Genomic DNA, 21,903 nt, shown 5'->3' with positions numbered 1-21,903 from the left:
CTCTATCCCACCTTAAAGCCTTAAAGAGATAGATAGTTCACCCAAAAATGTCTAGGGATAGCCATTGTCATCATACACTTTCACTGTGTCAAAGAGCAGCAATTGGGAACAACAGCAACTCAGCTACGAAGTGGAAGGCCATGTAAAATCACAGAGCGGGGTCCGCGCATGCTGAGGCGCACAGTGCGCAGAAGTCACCAAATTTCTGCAGAGTCAATAGCTACAGACCTCCAAACTTTCATGAGGCCTTCAGATTAGCTCAAGAACAGTGCGTGGAGAGCTTCATGGAATGGGTTTCCATGGGCGAGCAGCTGCATCCCATCCTTCACATCACCAAGTGCAATGCAAAGCGTCGGATGGTGTAAAGCTCTAGAGCAGTGAAGACATGTTCTCTGGAGTGACGAATCACACTTCTCTGACTGGCAATCCGATGGATGAGTCTGGGTTTGGCGGTAGCCAGGAGAACGGTACTTTTCTGACTGCATTGTGCCAAGTGTAAAGTTTGGTTCAGGGGGGATTATGGTGTGGGGGTTGTTTTTCAGGGGTTGGGCTTGGCCCCTTAGTTCCAGTGAAAGGAACTCTTAATGCTTCAGCATACCAAGACATTTTGGACAATTTCATGCTCCTGTCCCTTCCTGTTCCAACATGACTGCACACTGGAAGAACTTTACTGGCTTGCACAGAGTCCTGACCTCAACCTGATAGAACCTTTGGTATGAATTAGAGCGGAGACTGCAAGCCAGGACTCCACGTCTAACATCAGTGCCTGACCTCACAAATGTGCTTCTGAATGGTCAAACATTCCCATTAACATACTCCTAAACATTGTGGAAAGCCTTCCCAGAAGAGTTGAAACTCTTATAGCTGAAAAGGATGGGCCATACTCCATATTAAACCCTACGAATTAAGAATGGGATGTCATTAAAGGTCATGTGCATGTAAAGGCAGACGTCCCAAAGCATTTGGCAATATAGTGTATTTAAAAAATAATATCAACTCGTAATTGGGAACTGAGACTGACACCAAGATACAAAGGCATGCTAGTAAGGCTATCTCTGCACTACATGCTTTGGTTCTGTATGGAATTGACGAATGAGTCCATTAACCAGACCATGTTTGTACACATCCTGACTGTGGAGCCAGCATTTGACTTACCAAATAGTGCACATTCCTCACTATGATAAACACCCAGTCTCATAAGCTGGACTCAGAGCATGAAGACTTGGAAGCTGGATGGAGTACAGATTGTGGTATTTATTACAGCACATGTTTTTTTCTGAATGACAATCCTCATTTTTCAATAAATAAGATAAGTTATGAACTCTGTTATAAACTGTGTTGAAATGTTCTGTTATTTCTGTGTCATATCTGCTATATAAGATTATGTCTACTATTAATACATACAACACTGACATAGTCAGTTCAGATGCCAGGTTACCAAAGTCTGGAAACTTCCCCCAAAATCTGAAAGAAGTAATTTAGACACCACTAGTCTCTTACCTCAGTCCATATTGAACAATATCATGGCTGTTAACATCCTTCAGTGCCAACCCCAACTCCTCAACTACCCAGTTGGGTTATTTTATGGAGTGCCTTTTCCAGTTTGATAAGATGATTTTAATGTAAATGTTTCTAAGATTTTGAACATTCTATCAGATACATATTGTGTTAAAGAGTTAATAAACTACACTGTGCCATCTCATGCTAAATTAATACAATTTCATATTTATTATATGATGGGAATCAAGTCAAGTCACCTTTTATAGCGCTTTATACAATACAGATAGTTTCAAAGCAACTTTACAGTGATCAACAGGAAAAATAATGATTCAATGATGCAAACAGAGTTCAACTCGGCTGTAAAGCAACTCAGTTCAGTTCAGTGTTGATTTCATTTTGTTGTAAAGATCACCAATTATTCAATTAGTTCAATTTGGCTATAAAGCAGCTCTGCAGAAAAGTCTGTGCAGTAGAATTTAATATTGTTGAATATTAAGTGTCCCCAACTAAGCATAGGTGACAGTTGCAAGTAGGGATGCACCGAATCCAGATTTTTGGGGTTTCGGTATTCGGTTTCAGATTCGGCCGAATCTTAACCAGTGGATTCGGTATTCAGCCGAATCCGAAACCGAATCCTACTCCCATCCTCAGTCCATTATCACAGTAAACACATTAATGAAGTAAACAACGTCCACAGCAGTGTAGGCATGCTATTGACCGTTTAACCTTTAACCAAAAGTAAGAACTTTGACCGATTAATATTATCAGTTAAACAGTTTTGTTTTTAACGCTTTTTTGTTTAGTTTTTTTGCTGCATGGTTAAAGAAAAATATGCTGTATAGCGTTATTTGTTCCCTCACGGAGCGCGTCGACATGTGCAACCACAAACCAGACATATTTCGTAAAATGAAGCAATGGAAAAGCTTACTGTGTGGGACCATTTCGACAGAAAAATACAGCAGTAGTACAAGCTCCTGACTGGTGGAAAGCAAATGAACGGCGCTTCCCGAGGCTGGCCACTCTAGCAAGGCAACAGTGAGCGCAGGGGGCGCACGCACAGTCAGAGGCTCGCGCTGGGGAGACAGAAGGATTGAGAGGTTGTTTTCTGCCGCGGGTTTAACTGTCAACAGACTGCTCTCCAGACTAACCCACATCACTTAGAAATGTTACTTAAAAAAAACAAACATACAAGTTGTGGATTGAGGTAGGCCTGCTACCTGAAGTTGCTGCATTTTGGCTGCTGTCTGTAGATTCCTCCATGCACAACTTGTATTCTTTTGGATGTTTCATATGCAAATGTTTTAACAGTGGCTATTGTTTAGGGTCCTTGCCACCCTGAGACAAATGGGCATTGCAAATTGAACATGTAGCTCGACTTGAATCGCCTTTCTTTTGACTTAAAGAACTGCCACGTTTTCTGTTCATGAGTTCCATTTTCACTTTCTCACAGCCGACTGGATTCGAAACGGTCCACCTAGTAAACACCTTCCCGTAGCCTAATTAATGGCGGCGTCATTACGTTCGCGCGTAGTGCAAGCCTAGGGTTAGGTTCGGTGGAAAAAAATGCAGAGATTCTGCAGAAATCGAACCCCGTCAAAAAGCCCAATATTTGGCCGAATCCGAATCCTGGATTTGGTGCATCCCTAGTTGCAAGGAACCCAAACTCCAACAGGTGACAGAATGGAGAAAAAAACCTTGGGAGAAATCAGGCTCAGTTGAGGGGCCAGTTCTCCTCTGGCCAACGAACAAACAAGGTGTGGTTATGATTCCAGACTGCATCTCAAGTCAGACTGTAGATAGGACTGTAGATAGTCGAAACTGGCATAGGGTCTGTGCAGAGTAGCTGTCTGGTTCTCGTGGTCTTTGCTGAGGATATGTGCCGATGGCTGTCATGTCAACAAGGTCTTCATAGGGGATTGGATGGTCTCTGCTGACAGTCAGCACTGTGTTGTGGTCGTGTCTAGGTGCAGGTCCACCATTTGATCTGGATATGGACTGGATCCGGCTGACTATGGGAACCTCGTGATAAGGATGAAACAGAGAGACTAATATTAGCGTAGATGCCATTCTTACAATGTAACAAGTATATCATGTTGTGGAAAGTGTTCCCAGTTCCAGTTGACCTACTTTATGCAGCATAACAATCCTTTAACGGATTTGCATCTATATAAATATAATAGTGTGTTATGTGTATGATAGGTTTAAGAGATGTGTTTTTAATCTAGATTTAAACTCTGTGTCTGCCTCTCGAACAACACTAAGACGTAGGCCTAGTTTCACAGACAGGGTTTAGATTAAGCCAGGATTAGGCCTTAGTTCAAATTGGGCATTCAAGTTGGGCATTAACGTTCCTTAGAAAAAAACATTACTGGTGTGCATCTTGAGACAAAACAATGACACTGGCATATTTTAAGATATGTCAGTGCAAGTTGCTTTCAGTTAAAACAGCTCAAACATGCCTTTTAGTCTGGGACTAGGTTTAAGTGACAAATTGTTCGCCTACCAACGCTCTGTATCCTTTTCCTGTACATGGTTTGATGACAATTTTCTCCACCTTAACAATAGGAGAGAGAATAATGTCAAACAATTTATTCCATATAATTAGTTTGGGTAATACTTTATTTTTAGGTGACTTACTAAAGTAATAACAGTAAATTATGATTAATTACAAGTAACTAACCCTAAACTAAACCCTAATCGTAACCCTATAGTAAGCACATGTAGTTAATTAATATTACTCAGTACTTATTTGAGTAAGTACAATGTAACTATGTCACCTTAAAATAAAGTGTATCCTTAGTTTGTATTAAATATTTGCTAATTCAGCAAATAAGTTGAAAACGAGAAGTTGAATACATAGCTAGGGATAGGCAAAACCTGCATGCTCATGATGAAAGATAAAGAAAATCGTATTTTTTTCAAAAAAGTTAGTGCTTTTGTTGAATTAACACGTTGACCTTCTCACTTCATCTGAGATTTATTTCTCATTTTCCATATTGCATTGGAAATGGGGCGTTAAAATGAACACCATTGTAATGCAGAGGATGTTGCAAAACATGGACAGTCTGAATCCTGCTGTTTTGTTCCTCTACCATGTGCATCAGAGAACAGCTTGTGTATAACTCATCACACAATGTTCAATGGAGGGATGTAAACAACAGCTGAACTCAAGCCTGCAGTTGGAGGAGTGTGTCATCACACATGTTGTGGGCTTGAGACTTTCCCAGAATGCACGTGTCCAGAACCCAACGCTGCGTGGCAAATTAAACCCTTCTCTGGACGCAGGCACAACTGGCAAGCCAGCAATGGTTCTTGGGTCTTATTTTGGTCACTATGAGGTCCATGCAGGAAGTATGTAGTACAGTATAGGGAGAGAAAGAAGATAGAGACATTGGCTCTAGTCCTGCATGGATTCATCCTGTTTATTCACAAAGACAAGTCTTTCTGGCTCTATTCCATTACCTAGTGAGCTGCCTTTCGGTCTACTGCATCCTTACTTGAATGGAACCTCATATGAGACAGATTTGTAATTCTATACATGTCGTACAAATAAGTAAAGTTGCGTTCACATTTAGCGTTGTTTGGTGAATTCTCATGGATGAAAGATTTCCGCACAGATTTTTGCAACGGTTCAACTTGGTCACACGGATTCTCTGTGTTGACCAACAGAAAGCTGCATGGTTTAAAAGTGACTCACTGTGTGAGGGGTGCTTAATACATTGCTACACTACTGACAATACTGATTTTTTTGTCTACAAAATTTGCTAATATAAAACATTTTGGGGACTCTGAAAATTGATTTCAATACAGAAAATACATTGTACACATATAGAAAAATGTAATAGTCCATTTGAATTCGATTCCTTAGGATACTTTAGCCTTTGTCGGACTTCTTGGATGAATAGTTTTTTTTCATTGAGCAAACATGAGGATTCTCACACACGCACCTGCAGCACTTCTGTGAACTGAGGAAAACCGAAATAAAGTAGTAAAAGGGATAAAATAAATATAAATAATAAATAAAAATATATTTCACTTAAATTACAGATTTTAAAAATGTACGGCAATGTGGGCTATGCCCACTTTTATGGCACTCTTACGCACTGTAGTTTTCTTTATATCTGTGGTACCTGCCAAGCAGTACCTTCTTTTTAGTCTGACTACGCCACCCCCTGATGATGGGCAGGAGGAACCACAACTCTTTCTGTGAATACAGTGTGGCTAACTCAGTTTTTCCCCACACAGGGACAGTCAACAAGAGGCAGATATGTAAATGTATCAATTTATCACACTTTGGTACAAAAAGATGTAAAAAGGTTAAGAACAGATCTTAAAAATACTGCGATAAATGACTGGCGGAGTTTTCCTCAGTCTAGGAATGTCGGATCAGCCAATTCAAAACCCCTGCTCAGGAGGCCCTTGGGGAGACAGAAACAGGAGACAGCAACCCCACACCAGTCGGAGCATGCAACACAGCAAGCACTACACACTTAATATCTTTAGAAGCCACTACAAAATATCACACCGTGTCGTAGCTACAAGTACACACTAATACAGTGTCTCTCCCAGTGTGGTCCCCTGACGAGAAGGGGCAAAGCATCAGTGTGGATCCGGCCTTGTACAGGGATAGCCTACGCAGAAAACAGTTAAGGAGGAAAACCACCAGCATTAATGGCCACTATTAGTCAAGAAAAAAAAAAATACACAATAATACTATGAATGTGGCACATGAGGGATAGGTCCAAGGGCAAAATCACAAATAACCAAACAAATAATCAAACAAACAAAAAACAACAACAGGAACCAAAGAAAAAGAACAGTGGCTGGCCTGGTCCCCTTTCAATAGAAACCAAGCATGTTAGTTGCCAACCTCATTAAACAGCATAGCATAGCCAACTAAAACATAACTAGAAAATATAGGCCTACTTTTCAGTATGCTCAACTGTCCCACAGCACATTGACACAGCATGAAAGAAAAGGTGAATGTTCCATTGCTACAGACAGAGAAAAGCATTAAAACATGTCCCAATGCAGGTATAAAACATTCAATGGAAAATATACAAATTGAGGCATTTACCAGTGCAGCCCAGCAGCTCGGGTCACACTGGAGATGATCGCACAAATGTTAACCCTCCATGCAGAAACCCGTGTCCTCCGTGAAGAGTAGACAAGCGCTTCTATAATTACCCTAATAAAAATGGAATAAATTAGTCTTAAAATGAAATGGCAGTGATTAAACATGCTATACCATGACAAATTATACCTGCATGAAAAGGGAGCCCAACTCACACAACCGTGCCTAGCATCAACACAAAAGAGTCTAACTCGCAGCCAGCAAACACTTATCACTTCCTGATTAGTCATGTGACCTCCCAACACATCACGTGATCCCAGGTATTGGGTAAATGTGATGCAGCTGTGTTGTGTGCCTGCCTGTGTAGATCCCCACATATCTTTATTAAATCTAACTGATCACACAGGCACCTGCGTCGCGCACACACACCATATCATAGCATACCCTATATCAGGGGTCTCCACACTTGGTCCTGGAGGGCCGCTGTCCTGCAGAGTTTAGCTCCAACCTCAAATAAACACACCTGAACCTGCTAATCAGTGTCTTACAAGGCCCTAGTTAGACATTGATTAGCTGGTTCAGGTGTGTTTAATTGGGGTTGGCGCTAAACTCTGCAGGACAGCGGCCCTCCAGGACCGAGTGTGGAGACCCCTGCCCTATATTCTAGCATTGCTAACTTGACATTTCTGTATTCACTAAAATACAGTCAACCAAACATAAAAGTTACACTGCTCAAATTAAATGGTCTGCTGTAAAAATGAGCGCAGCAGCGCCCAACACATATTTGTGAAGTTTACGGTTTTACGTGTATATTGGAACATGAGTGAGGTACAAAGCCTTGTTTACATAATGAATAATAGTTTAGCAACCAAATGTTACGTGGCAAATATACACTATATTGCCAAAACTATTGGGAAACCCCTCCAAATTATTGAATTCAGGTGTTCCAATCACTTATATGGCCAAAAGTGTACAAAATCAAGCACCTAGGCATGCAGACTGCTTCTACAAAAATGTGTGAAAGAATGGGTCGCTCTCAGGAGCTCAGTCAATTCAAGTGTGGTACCGTGATAGGTTGCCACCTGTGCAATAAGACCATTTGTGAAATTTCCTCACTTCTAAATATTCCACGGTCAATTGTTAGTGGTGTTATAACAAAGTGGAAGCAATTGGGAACAACAGCAACTCAGCCACGAAGTGGTAGACCACGTGAAATCACAGAGTGGCGTCAGCACATGCTGAGGTGCACAGTGTGCAGAAGTTACCAACTTTTTGCAGAGTCAAAAGTGACAGACCTCCAAACTTTATTTGTAAATATGAATGAATTTAGCTTTATTACTTCCAGATTAGCTAAAGAACAGTGCATAGAGAGCTTCATGGAATGGGTTTCCATGGCCGAGCAGCTGTTTCACTTTAAATAAATTCATTTTGGCTTGATGTTTGTATGTTGTTTATAATGAATGCCACTATAGCCTAATTTGTGTTTTTTTAATAGTTTACTATATAATCAGTGGTGGGCTGTCAGGGCCATCAGGGCCTTCTCTGCTGGCCCTGTCAAAATCAAAAATATATATTATATTTATATATTTATATTTAATTAAATTCAATTAATGTGTGTCTGAACATGTCTAAATGGAATTACTGTCTATTTCAGTACGTTACAATTATATTTCCTTAAAGAATGTGGTAATTGTTTTGAGGCTGAGCTGTATTTTATATATGTCATCATCTAAAAGCATCACAGCTCTGTTGACCAGCACCAGTAGAATAGCTAGCCTTCCACTGAAGTCGCCATTTTCCATTGGATCATAACTTTGACTGACAGGTCTCATCAGCCAATCAGATTTTGATGTGTAGTGATAAAACGCCCCAGGTATCAATAAATAGTTAAATTGCCTTCTTGTCTCGTGTGTCCTTTTATGTTGCTTGCGACCTTCCCAACGAGCACTTTGAAAGCAGGGTTTGTAACAGTAGTGCATACAGTGCATGATTGTATTTTGTATGTTTCGGTGTGTGTGTGTGTGTGTGTTATGGCAGCGGCGTTGGGTGTGTTGATTGTTAGTGAAGGCCCTGACTGAAACTCCATGGTACGCTACTGTATATAATTGATAGCTACTTATTTTTCATTCTTGTTCTGTTCTGAATACCGTTAAATTTAAAGTATATGTTGTGGAGTGAGGGGAAAATAAAGTTTATAATGTTTGTAGATGTTTCTTTTTATTTACCGGTATTTAATATACATATAAATGAATGTAATTGTTTGCAATTATGAGGTTAATGGGTGTTTTTGGAGTAAGATCAATTTCTCTTTCATGAGATGACTTCATCTTATTGGCCGGGTTTCATTTCTCCATGTCGTCAACTTTAGGGCGAGGCTTCTAAACCGTGCATTTTTACGGGGAGGGTTTTTCAGCTGCCTCATTTTTAAATGTACGTTCATTTGTATGATGGGATTGGCGGCATACGAATGCAGATCTGCGCTCGTTTCTTTGTTAGATTGATAAATGAGCCCCAATATCATAAAAGGCAGCACAATAATGCTTCAAACTTTTTAGAATAATCTTCACATCAGGAGCAAGCCTATGATACCATAAAATGCAATTTATGTACATAGCTCACTATGTGTTACTATATATCTCTCTACATCTTTGGTTTTTTCCCCCATGTTTTTCATTATTCATTCTTTTCTCATTCCACAAGAGTGATTGGTTTTACTCTTTATTTTCTTTGTTTGTTTCTTCGTTGTGAGTGTTTAGCTGTTTTTATGTAAAGCTTCCTCAATGGGTTCCCTCCTTTCAGGCCTGCAACAGATTGTACTAAACATTTGATGCCTCAATATGTGGGAGTAGACCTTTTACAATCATCTACTGTCGATTACAGAACAACTGAATCAAACCCCCTTGCATATAGAAGGATATTGGACATTAGAAATGACTTGGAATATTCCTAGGTCATGTGTCTCATATCTCAGAAGGTATTTTATTGTTTAGTGCGGCTTGATAGTATAAGAGATTATAAAAGTATTTGCCTCATTAGGAATCATGAATCATTTAGGACAGAGGCCTTAATTGACTTGTTTGTCTGGGCATTACCCTTGGAAATGCCCTTGGATGAGACACACACACACACACACACACACACACACACACACACACACACACACACACACACACACACACACACACACACACACACACACACACACACACACACACACACACACACACACACACACACACACACACACACAAACACGCACACTGTTTTTAAATGCTGGTAAATGTTTTGCCTTGGCAAACATCACACCACCAGAATCAAATGCCGCATTATTCCCTGAATTAAGGTACATTTGGAACTTGAATGCGAACACTGGAAAGGATGTGGACCATAATGAGGTTGAAAAATAGGTCAAGGTTTAGTCAAAGAGACAATTGTCTTACATCAGTTTGTGCTGATCGGATGTACTGAGGGCATCAGAGTAAGATGCAGGGCTTGTTCTCAGCTGTTGTCACAGTTAATCATTAGCTTCTAGAATTATTTTATGTCTGTGAGCTGTAATAAAGTACCACACACATATGGCAGTAAAATGCTGAATCACCCCTCCAGACTCAATACTCAGTTACAACAGGTTCAATGTGGAGCAAAATTCTTTTCAATCATAGTTTTATATATAAATAAATGCATAATCTTTACTATAACATTCTCTCAACCAACTTTATGAGGGGCATCCTGAGATGCTTTTTAAATAGCAATTTGTTTTATAGGAACATTGAATAGACATACTGATTTTTGTACTGTACAAACTGTAGCCTATATTCTATCCCCCTTCACTAACCCTAACCCTAAAACCTACCGATCACAAAAAACGTTCTGCTATTTTAGATTTTCAAAAATATAATTCTATATGATTTTATGTATGAAGCTTGTTTCCTCACGGGGACCAAAAAATGTCATCACAAGGTCAAAAATTACTGGTAGTGACATTTTTGTGTGGACATTTTGGTCCCCATAACGTAGGGATTAACACACACACACATGCACACATGCACACACACACACACACACACACACACACACACACACACACACACACACACACACACACACACACACACACACACACACACACACACACAAACACACAGTTTCGCTATCTTTGTGGGATACAGACATAGTTATTTTTAAACTGTACAAATTGTATATTCTTTCCCTTGAAGCCACAATATGTAATTTTTTGCCGCCAGAGATCGCTTATTCAAAACAAAGGCGTAGCTTGATGATGCCTTGATTTTACAGAGCTTTTATTATACCACAGACGACCGCTTCCACTTTTTCCGGTCATGCGTATGTTAGGTAACGCATCGCTTATTTATCTTATTTGATACATTATTTAAGTATGTTGAAAGTTATGTTATAATGCTACTCTGTGCGTTCGCTCTGCAGTTACTATGAGACACTTGTTGCATACTGCAGTAAGCTAGATCGATATTAGACATGGTAAAACATGGTACCGCAGTAAATCAAGAAAACAAGATTTACAGTTTTTTACAGATGCTAGGACACATTTCTCAATACTTAGGTCACTTTTGCAAAACTCTTCACACAGTGATCACAACAGAAGTCTATGTGGGCTAAACTGAGGATCAATTATCATTGCTTTGGCACAAAATGCATTCAATGACTACATCTCTCAAATTTCATGAATTCTTTTCTCACTCAGACACAACAACCGCCAAAACTTTTTCTATGTAAAGGCCAATTTGCACATGCTTACATACTGTTTTCAAAACTGTTAAACTTATGTTCGAAACAATAACATAATACAAAACTGAATAAGACAGCAATTTGCTACATTCCTACAGTGATATTTTACAGTTTTTTACAATTGCTATGACAATTTTTTCAATACTTTTAACACATTTCCTAAACTCTTAACACAGTTAGCACAACATCTGTCTGTGTAGGCTATACAATTAACACATTTATTGTTGCTTTTACACAAAATAGATATAGTTTACACAACTTCTTTTACACACAAGCTCAACCAAGACCAAAACAATGGATTTTTCCGGCCAAATTTACCAATGCTTTAACATTGTATGTCAGAACAGATAACTTCAGGAATGCCTGGACAAGGGCAAGGTAGAGTTTGAGGAGTTAGAATGTATGTATGCTGGCACTCAAAGAAGGGCCAGAATTAGGGTAACTGATGAAATAAGAGCTACTATCATAGACCATGTCATAAACCACAGGCTATCATACAGAGAGGCTGGGGAACGAGTACAGCCAAATCTCAGCCGGGACACAGTGGCATCCATTATCCAGAATTTTTCAAGAAACCAACCGGTAGGATATTGTATAAGGGCTTCTCCTACTGCAACATGTAAATAATTTTACCATGTACTACAATGACTGTATGCCTCTGGTCTCTAACTGTATTTTGTCTATCTAAGGATTAAACGTCTACCTCCCTCAGGGGGCAGAGGAAAGCTCCTAAATGAAGAACAGGAACTTGCTATTGTCAACATGGTGATTGCTGATAATGAAATAAAACTGAAGGGCATTCTATAAAGCTACTCTGAGATGGGTCATTCATTTTTTGTATTGAATTTCTGCAGCAAAAGAAACAAAATGCAGGCATTTACTAAACCCAACAAAACAAAAAATGTGGAGTCTTCAAAAGACATACAATCTATGATCAATAAAATATACTGTCTATTGTATAAGGGCAGACCTGACACATAAAATAATACAGTTTCTGTAATTCCATCTAGTGTTCGTGTTTTTATGACATTGTGCTATGATTGACTAAATGTTCGTGTCGGAAGAGAACATGTGTTAGGGTTTTGGTAGCCATAGTGTATTGTGTTAGTGAATTATTATATTTTGAAAATTAGTTTTGGAGTTTAGTTTACAATGTGTGATTTTGAGCATGAAATGAATCGTTTTGGCAATTGTGTAATGTAGGTGTGTTGGTGCGTTAAGAGTTAAGGAAATTTGTTAAAAGTATTGAAAAAAATGTCATAGCGATTGTAAACTGTAATGAAATATATTTTAAATCTTAAAATTAAATGCTATAAAAACAATTGGACAATTGGACCAGCCACAGCTGATTCTCATTGTAGATGGTGGATGGTGTGTATACAAATTCTTGTATTTTGGAATTACTCAAAAAAAAATGCATAAAAATAAATAAACAACATAAAATATTGACGAATTCTGCATCATGTCTGATTCATTCCAGTAAATTACAAATACATTCGAAAATGCTTCTCCCATTCGTTCACCTTAAGTGAATATAGCCTTGGCCAGGAGGGGTTGATGTCATCAGGCGGTACCCATCGTTCATTGGGTGTTTCGACCCTTATCCGCAACACCCTCCCGATGGTGGGTCGGCAGTGGTGGCCAAGTCACTGCCCATCTTCCCCTCCTGGCTTCCAGCTCAACTCCTCCCTCTTGCTCCATAACCAGCAAGAGGCTCTTTCCGCTGCCTCCCCCATCCTGCGAGCTGCTGCCTTCCTCTCCTTCCCTGTTATTCCAATGGCTGTGAGCATTCTCCACACTGACTGAGCAGGGAATCCTCTACAGCCGACCTCGGCCGGGAAAAGCCAGGCCTGCCATCCTTTTCCCCTGCAGTCGTGCAGCAGGTCTTGATATTTGGCACTCTTTCTTTCAAAGGCCTGTTCACACCCCTCTTCCCATGGGACTGTAAGTTCTATGAGGATGATCTTTTTTCCCTCTTCTGACCAGTACCTTCTGACAGTACCACATCCGGCCTCAGGGTTGTCTGGACAAACTTGGGGAATTGCAGCCTTCCTCTCAGGTCGACCTTCATTTCCCATGATTGGGCCTTTTGTAGCAGATTGGTTCTTGTTGTTGCTGTGGTTGGTGGAATTTCCCCCTCCCTTACAAACTGGATCGAAGTTGTTTTCCGAAGAGGCTGGCGTCTCTTTTTCCTCTCCTGCTCTAAGGTGTTAGCGAGTGTCATGAGCACCCTATCGTGGCGCCACCTGTACCTTCCCTGAGTAAGTGCTTTTTTACACCCGGCCAAGATGTGTGCCATGGTGCCCCTCTCCCCACAAAGCTTGCACAAAGGGTCCTCTCTCATGCCCCACTTGTGCAAGTTTGTTGGGGTTGGGAGTGTATCATACACTGACCTCAGCAGGAAGGAGATGCGGAACGGCTCCAGTCTCCATAGGTCTGCCCAGGTAATCTTCCTCTTGGGAAGATCCCATCTGGTCCAGGCCCCCTGAGAAGCTAGGTCCACTGCCCTTGATCTTCGTCCTTCCTCTTCCAGGTTCCGAACCTCCTCTTGAATCATGGCTCTTCTTTCACTGGTTCCTGCCTTCCTCCACTGTTGAAAATGTGAGGTTCCAAGACCCTGTCTTCCTGAGCAGGGTGCTCCAATGACATCACGTAGCTTCAGCATGCTCTCAGCTTGTGCAACAGATGAATCAGCTGCCCACTTGCGACCTGATCTTGTGATGACGCCTGCATGTCTGACTTGTTCATCCTGTGAGTCTCTATATGTCATTACGACTCTGCACTTTGCAACTTTGAATTCCTCAACTACGGATGACAGAGGAAGTTGGAGCTGCCCTGATCTTATGTAGAGGCCTACTGAAGTGAAGCTTGGAGGGATTCCTAACCACTTTCGGAGGTACTTATTGATCTTTCTCTCCACTCCTTCAACGCATGTCATCGGGACCTCATATACAGTCAGCAGCCACATGAGTCTTGGCAACAGTCCGTGTTGATAGAGCCAAGCTTTAAACTTCCCAGGGAGCCCTGATTTTTCGATCCTCCTCAGCCATTCCTCCATCTACTTTTCCGTACTGGCTATGTTATTCCTATCAGTAAGTGAGTCGTCGAACCACTTTCCGAGACACTTGATTGGATTCTCCTCTATTGATGGAATCACTTCCCCTTGCACATGCATCTTAAACCTGTTGGTCAACTTCCCGTCCCTGATCACCAAACTCCTTGATTTCTTTGGTTTAAACTTCATTCTGGCCCACGTTGCCATGTGGCCCAGAACAGTTAGCACCCACCTTGCCTCCACATGGGTTGTGGTCGTCACGGTAAGATCGTCCATGTAACCTCTTATTGGGGGTTGTCGGATGCCTGACTCCATTTTTGGACCCCGTGCTTCCTTCGCAGCAGCTGTTATTAGGAGGTTCATTCCCATGATGAAGAGAATAGGGGAGATTGTGCAGCCAGTTACGATACCTTTTTCCAGGCTTTGCCACTGAGTTGTAAAATTAGCCGCCTTGAATCGTAGCTGGATTCCACCAAAGTAGCTGGTGATCATTCTTTTGATGTGCTGCGGGATGTGGTAGTGGTCTAGTGCTGCATGGATGAGGGTGTGAGGAATTGATCCATAGGCATTGGCCAAATCCAACCAGACAACAGTCAGGTTGCCCTTACTGGCTTTAGCCTCACGGATCATCTGACTGAGAACTCCGGTATGTTCCAGGCATCCAGAGAAGCCTGGAATTCCACCTTTTTGGATGGCAGTGTTGATGTATCCATTCTCTGTCATGTACGAGGTCATCCTCTTAGCCAGTACAGAAAAGAAGATCTTGCCTTCTACACTTAGCAGTGAGATTGTTCTGAATTGGTCAATGGTTGAGGAGTTCTCTTCCTTTGGCACAAAACAGCCCTCTGCCTTCTTCCAGCCTGATGGGATGGTACCTTTTCTCCAGATCCTCCGGAAAAGCTTCCACAGCCTCCGGAGAAGCATTGGGCATTTCTTATATACCTTGTAGGGTATACAGCTTGGTCCGGGGGCAGACCCTGTTCTGGCCTTCTTCACCACCTCTTGGACTTCCCTCCAGGATGGTTCACTGATGTTGAGCTCTTTTTCCGGGGTCTTCATACTGCTGATGTTTGGGTTGGCATCCAGGGCCTGGTTTCTGGAGGTGTCATTGTGGGTCTCCCTCAAGAACGCCTCCACATCTCCTCTGGGGCTGGTCAGCCTTCCAGATTTTGCTTCACCCAACAGTGTTCTAGTGAATCGGAAGGGGTCTTTGGTGAACTGAGATCTTTTGTTCTCCCTATCCTTCCTCTTCTGCCGAGTGCTTTCTGCTTTTCGGAGTCTGCAGAGGCGCTCCCGGAGTTGACTTGTCAGGTCCTTGATGCCTTCCCTTTCATCAGCAAGGGCTCTTTTGAACTGCCTGGTGAGATTCTTGATTTCTCCCCTTAATCGATGAATTTCCCTCTCTCTTCTGTTTGGCTGATGTGCAGACTTGATGTTAATTTTCTTCTCCTGAATTCCAAAACGCTCCCTTGCCAGGTTATAGGTTATTGTTGTGAGAGTATTGACTTTCTGCTCGGCCGTCCCTGCTAGTGTGGCTTCTAGCACTTTGTCGAGATCTTGGTCTAGTTGGTACCACTCTTTGTTATCGCTCATCTTGGGCCATTTGATCTGTTCCCTCGCAGGATGGGGTTGGCTCCCTGGAGTGGCATTGGGTGGGTCCCTCCTGAGGTCTTGAGGTGACACAGGTGCTGAGAGATCTCCAGTACTGTGGGGTGCTTCCTGCCTGGAGCTCTCCTGCGTCTCACCAGGTGCTACCGCTGTGCGCTGCTCCTGTGACCCCTCTTTTCCACAGTTGGTTCGGCTTTGATGTATCTTAAGCCCTCTTCTATTCTTGCAGATCTTTCCGCAATGACACTTTACTTCCAATGCCCTCCCGGTTAAAGTTGTTTGGGTGAGCCGTCTCTGTGTCCGTATTTCTTTCCTGGCCGTTACCGTTATATCTGTCCTGACGAGTCTCTCATCCTCCCCCCCTCTCGGGAGACTCTGGGGGTATTGCTCTGTATTACTTTCTGTAGCTTGAGTTGGTGCCCTCTTGCGAGTGCTGTGGATGAGGTTGCTAGCCTCATACACCCACGCCAGTCTTTCCTGGAGGTCAGCTGTCTTTCCAGCGTCACCAAACTTCCTTGGTTGCCACCCAGACTTTCCTGGAAGTCACTGGTTACCCAGAGTTTCTAAATTACAAATACATTCGAAAATGCTTCTCCCATTCGTTCACCTTAAGTGAATATAGCCTTGGCCAGGAGGGGTTGATGTCATCAGGCGGTACCCATCGTTCATTGGGTGTTTCGACCCTTATCCGCAACACCCTCCCGATGGTGGGTCGGCAGTGGTGGCCAAGTCACTGCCCATCTTCCCCTCCTGGCTTCCAGCTCAACTCCTCCCTCTTGCTCCATAACCAGCAAGAGGCTCTTTCCGCTGCCTCCCCCATCCTGCGAGCTGCTGCCTTCCTCTCCTTCCCTGTTATTCCAATGGCTGTGAGCATTCTCCACACTGACTGAGCAGGGAATCCTCTACAGCCGACCTCGGCCGGGAAAAGCCAGGCCTGCCATCCTTTTCCCCTGCAGTCGTGCAGCAGGTCTTGATATTTGGCACTCTTTCTTTCAAAGGCCTGTTCACACCCCTCTTCCCATGGGACTGTAAGTTCTATGAGGATGATCTTTTTTCCCTCTTCTGACCACAGTACCACATCCGGCCTCAGGGTTGTCTGGACAAACTTGGGGAATTGCAGCCTTCCTCTCAGGTCGACCTTCATTTCCCATGATTGGGCCTTTTGTAGCAGATTGGTTCTTGTTGTTGCTGTGGTTGGTGGAATTTCCCCCTCCCTTACAAACTGGATCGAAGTTGTTTTCCGAAGAGGCTGGCGTCTCTTTTTCCTCTCCTGCTCTAAGGTGTTAGCGAGTGTCATGAGCACCCTATCGTGGCGCCACCTGTACCTTCCCTGAGTAAGTGCTTTTTTACACCCGGCCAAGATGTGTGCCATGGTGCCCCTCTCCCCACAAAGCTTGCACAAAGGGTCCTCTCTCATGCCCCACTTGTGCAAGTTTGTTGGGGTTGGGAGTGTATCATACACTGACCTCAGCAGGAAGGAGATGCGGAACGGCTCCAGTCTCCATAGGTCTGCCCAGGTAATCTTCCTCTTGGGAAGATCCCATCTGGTCCAGGCCCCCTGAGAAGCTAGGTCCACTGCCCTTGATCTTCGTCCTTCCTCTTCCAGGTTCCGAACCTCCTCTTGAATCATGGCTCTTCTTTCACTGGTTCCTGCCTTCCTCCACTGTTGAAAATGTGAGGTTCCAAGACCCTGTCTTCCTGAGCAGGGTGCTCCAATGACATCACGTAGCTTCAGCATGCTCTCAGCTTGTGCAACAGATGAATCAGCTGCCCACTTGCGACCTGATCTTGTGATGACGCCTGCATGTCTGACTTGTTCATCCTGTGAGTCTCTATATGTCATTACGACTCTGCACTTTGCAACTTTGAATTCCTCAACTACGGATGACAGAGGAAGTTGGAGCTGCCCTGATCTTATGTAGAGGCCTACTGAAGTGAAGCTTGGAGGGATTCCTAACCACTTTCGGAGGTACTTATTGATCTTTCTCTCCACTCCTTCAACGCATGTCATCGGGACCTCATATACAGTCAGCAGCCACATGAGTCTTGGCAACAGTCCGTGTTGATAGAGCCAAGCTTTAAACTTCCCAGGGAGCCCTGATTTTTCGATCCTCCTCAGCCATTCCTCCATCTGCTTTTCCGTACTGGCTATGTTATTCCTATCAGTAAGTGAGTCGTCGAACCACTTTCCGAGACACTTGATTGGATTCTCCTCTATTGATGGAATCACTTCCCCTTGCACATGCATCTTAAACCTGTTGGTCAACTTCCCGTCCCTGATCACCAAACTCCTTGATTTCTTTGGTTTAAACTTCATTCTGGCCCACGTTGCCATGTGGCCCAGAACAGTTAGCACCCACCTTGCCTCCACATGGGTTGTGGTCGTCACGGTAAGATCGTCCATGTAACCTCTTATTGGGGGTTGTCGGATGCCTGACTCCATTTTTGGACCCCGTGCTTCCTTCGCAGCAGCTGTTATTAGGAGGTTCATTCCCATGATGAAGAGAATAGGGGAGATTGTGCAGCCAGTTACGATACCTTTTTCCAGGCTTAAAAAAAAAAAAAAAAAAAATATATATATATATATATTGCAGTGAATTATAAACAGAGATGTGTCCTTGTTTTACACAAAAAAACATTGTATAATGCTACATGTTGTTAGTGTTTTTTAGGTCATTGTTTTGTGGGTGACAAAGTGTGTTTGTCGGCTGTCAACCTTTGCTAGTGATCTGGAAGAATGAGTTGATTTGAGACCTGAATAAAGTGTTTTGGTAGTTGTAGTGCATTTTGAATGTGAAATGAAATGCTTTGCCAAGCTGAAAGTTGGTTAGGAGAACTGTGTGAAGAGTTTTGCAAAAGTGACCTAAGTATTGAGAAATGTGTCCTAGCATCTGTAAAAAAACTGTAAACAAAAAGACTAACTGTGTTGAGCTATATAACAATGATTCTTTTTCTGTCAATTAATGCATCCAAACAGTTGCTCACCTGTTTAATAAAACACATACTATATTAAAACGTCTTTGGTGTGTCCATGGTTTCTACAAAATAAAACTGAAATCGAGGATAACGCCGGTATGATGTCATTGATAGGTGATGCATGGACATCTCTTATTAGGTAAGAATGTCCTGGTTTAAATTACTGCTTATTTCTCTGGATTTAAATATTCTTGGAAACATTTGAGATAATGTAAGTAAACAAGTTCACAAGAAAAGGTATGTGAACCACTTGCAGAATCTGTGAAAATGTGAAAATTTTTAACTAAATAAGAGAGATCATACAAAATTCATGTTTTTTTTTATTTAGTACTGTCCTGAATATGATATTTTACATAAAAAAAGTTTACATATAGTCCACAAAAAAAACAACAACAACTGAATTTATTAAAATGACCCCGTTCAAAAATGTATGAACCATTGATTCTTAATACTGTGTGTGGTTCCCTGGATGATCCATGGCTGTTTTTTTGTTGTGTGATGCTTGTTCTTGAGTCCCTTGTTTGTCCTGAGCAGTTGCATAAAGAGCCGGGGGGTAAAAACTTATTGAATTTGAAAATCAAGGTAAATTGTACTTTTTTGTCTTCCAGGAAACATGTAAGTTCTGTTGCTTCCGAAGGGCAGTACTACATGAAAAAATGCAAAATAAGAAAAATTTGGACATCATCAAAAGTTTTCACCTCCCAGCTCTTAATGCATTGTGTTTCCTTCTGGAGCATCAGTGAAAGTTTCAACCTTTTTAAATAGCTGTGTTTGAGTCCCTCAATTGTCCTCAGTGCTGAAAGATGGATCTCAAAATCGTACAGTCACTGTTGGAGAGGGTACAAATGTGCAAAAGATGCTGGAAAACTGAAGAATGTGCAAGACCTGGAGGATTGGAGGAACATTGGACATGGAGGAACATTGGGCAGTTTAACTGCTCAGGACAAACAAGGGACTCAAGAACAAGCATCACACAACAACAACAACAACAACAAAACAGCCATGGATCATCCAGGGAACAACACACAGTATTAAGAATCAATGGTTCATAAACTTTTGAACGGGGTCATTTTACAGTTTTTGCCCGTTGCTTGAACACATTTTGCAAAACTTCACTCATTGTGCCAAAACTCTACACACAAGTAAACATGACACAACACTGGGAAATATACCATTCACATCTGTGTCAAATTGAATGAATGACAAATTGAATGACTCTGATGACAAAATGACACATACTTGCATCATATACATCATATTCATACACTTTCAGATCAGGGGGAACACACTAGTCTACTTTATATAAAACACTACAGTCTTTGATTTTCACTGTTTATTCAGAAGGCATATTTTCAGGAGGCACATTTTCAAACAACCAAAAAAGCAAATAGGCCTACTCAATATTGTATATTGCAGCACTGTACAGTGCAGTAACATGAATTCAGATAAAGCAACAAAAACAAAAATAATAATAGAAAAAAACACTATACTGTAAACACAGAAAATTGTGTCAATTGTGCATACGTGGGCTCATGGATCCCGCTGTCTGTTGGAGTCTGGCCACAGGACCTCATCGACATCGCAAGCAATGTCTTCTCCTGCCAGGCACCAGGGAAAATATCCCCTTGCATGTCGAAACCATCCATGGATTGCTGTCACCTGAATGTCGCCGCAGGCCTGTTCCATTGCCTGCAGTAGAGGCATGTGGGCATGTGGTTGGCGGTCATATACACACCATCTCCAAGCCGAAAATAATTCCTCTATAGGGTTTAAAAATGGTGAGTAAGGGGGCAAGTATACCACTTCAAATTGATTGTGGTTGGTGAACCAGGCCTGGACCACAGCAGCCCGATGGAAACTGACATTATCCCATACCACCACAAACCTGGGCTGATCTGGTCTGTTCTGTACAACTATATTATGGAGAGCATCTAGAAATGTGAGTATATGTTGGCTATTGTATGGACCTAGTTTTGCATGATGATGCAGAAGCCCTTGAGAAGCCCTTTGCTCAGGTCGAATCCAGCTTCATCGATGAAAATGAATTCATGCGGCTGTGCAGCTCCATCCATGGCCAAGATTCTCTGTAACAAAAAAACAAAAAAAAACAGATTACTGTACTACACAGTGCTACACATTCAGAACCCTCACCCCATCACACAGGTACCTGTGTAGCTCTCCGAATGGATCCATGTGGTACTGATATGGTACATATTCAGCTGCTACTGGATTTCAGAAATACTGTATTGTAAATGTAAAGGACAGTTACACTTACCCGTACATATTCAGCTCGAAGTCCTTTGACCCTGACACTGTTCCTCTCAAATGGGACCCTGTAGAGCTGCTTCATGGTGATGTGTTTTCCCAAGATGCGTCTGATGGTGGTGATGCTCACATGGTTATGTTGTTGAACACTTGCCTGTCTGCAAGTATTTTCTATCGTAGCTGGTGGAGACGGATGGCATTGTCTGCCCCCACTAGGTCCGCAACGGCAAGTTCCTGCTGTTGTGTGAACAGGCTTTGGCGTCCTCCCCCAGAAGGTCTTCTAGTCATTCTAAAGAAATACAACCACAAATTGTCATCGGTTTGCTTCTTTTTCTTACTTTACTGTATATACTGTATCATCCACTGTACTGAAACATCTCAATATAAGTAATCATGGTATGTTTCACAAAAACTACCACTTTGGCTGCAAAAGGAGCATTAGCATCCTACAATACCCTGTACACGTGGTAATGTGATATATGAGTAGAAGGTAGAGAGGTGAAGACATACCTGTTTTCTAGTCGGAATGTTCTTATTACAGATGCCACTGTGAAGCGGCTTAGATGTGGGTGGACTCCCTGCCCAGCTTCCCTCATAGTCAGGCCATGGTTGATGACATGGTCCACCAAAGTTGCTCTTATATCATCAGAAATAGGGGTCC

General features: G+C 42.2%; 1 protein-coding gene across 2 annotated transcripts; it reads right to left on the bottom strand.

Annotated features, from left to right (window-relative positions):
• Positions 1–2,428: 2,428 nt before the first annotated feature.
• Positions 2,429–6,854, bottom strand: LOC307142269 (uncharacterized protein). Of its 2 annotated transcripts, XM_079842970.1 has the most exons (6): positions 6,764–6,822; positions 6,578–6,688; positions 6,427–6,494; positions 6,026–6,131; positions 4,004–4,054; positions 2,429–3,519 (listed from the first exon to the last, which is right to left on the bottom strand). In XM_079842970.1, the coding sequence occupies exons 3-6, from the start codon at positions 6,456–6,458 to the stop codon at positions 3,286–3,288; spliced, it is 423 nt and encodes a 140-aa protein (XP_079699096.1). In that variant the 5' UTR covers positions 6,459–6,494; positions 6,578–6,688; positions 6,764–6,822; the 3' UTR covers positions 2,429–3,285. The 2 variants fall into 2 exon arrangements, 1 of the variants encoding a protein (XP_079699096.1); XR_013818451.1 differs by lacking the exon at positions 6,026–6,131 and having other exon boundaries at positions 6,764–6,854.
• Between the last annotated feature and the right edge of the window lie 15,049 nt (positions 6,855–21,903).

This window comes from Gobio gobio (assembly GCF_949357685.1).
Source record: "Gobio gobio genome assembly, chromosome: 18".
NCBI lineage: Eukaryota > Metazoa > Chordata > Actinopteri > Cypriniformes > Gobionidae > Gobio > Gobio gobio.
The sequence above is the reverse complement of the archived record's forward strand: the minus strand, read 5'-3'. Positions and strand labels throughout refer to the sequence as shown.

Bases quoted from the DNA above. Each gene is read 5' to 3' on its own strand.
- LOC307142269 (XM_079842970.1), bottom strand. From the start codon at position 6,458: ATGTGCTGTGGGACAGTTGAGCATACTGAAAA. The intron at 6,132-6,426 runs GTAGGCCTATAT...TTTTCTGCGTAG, and splicing joins ACAGTTGAGCATACTGAAAA to GCTATCCCTGTACAAGGCCG. The intron at 4,055-6,025 runs GTGTGATATTTT...CCTATTGTTAAG, and splicing joins GTACTTGTAGCTACGACACG to GTGGAGAAAATTGTCATCAA.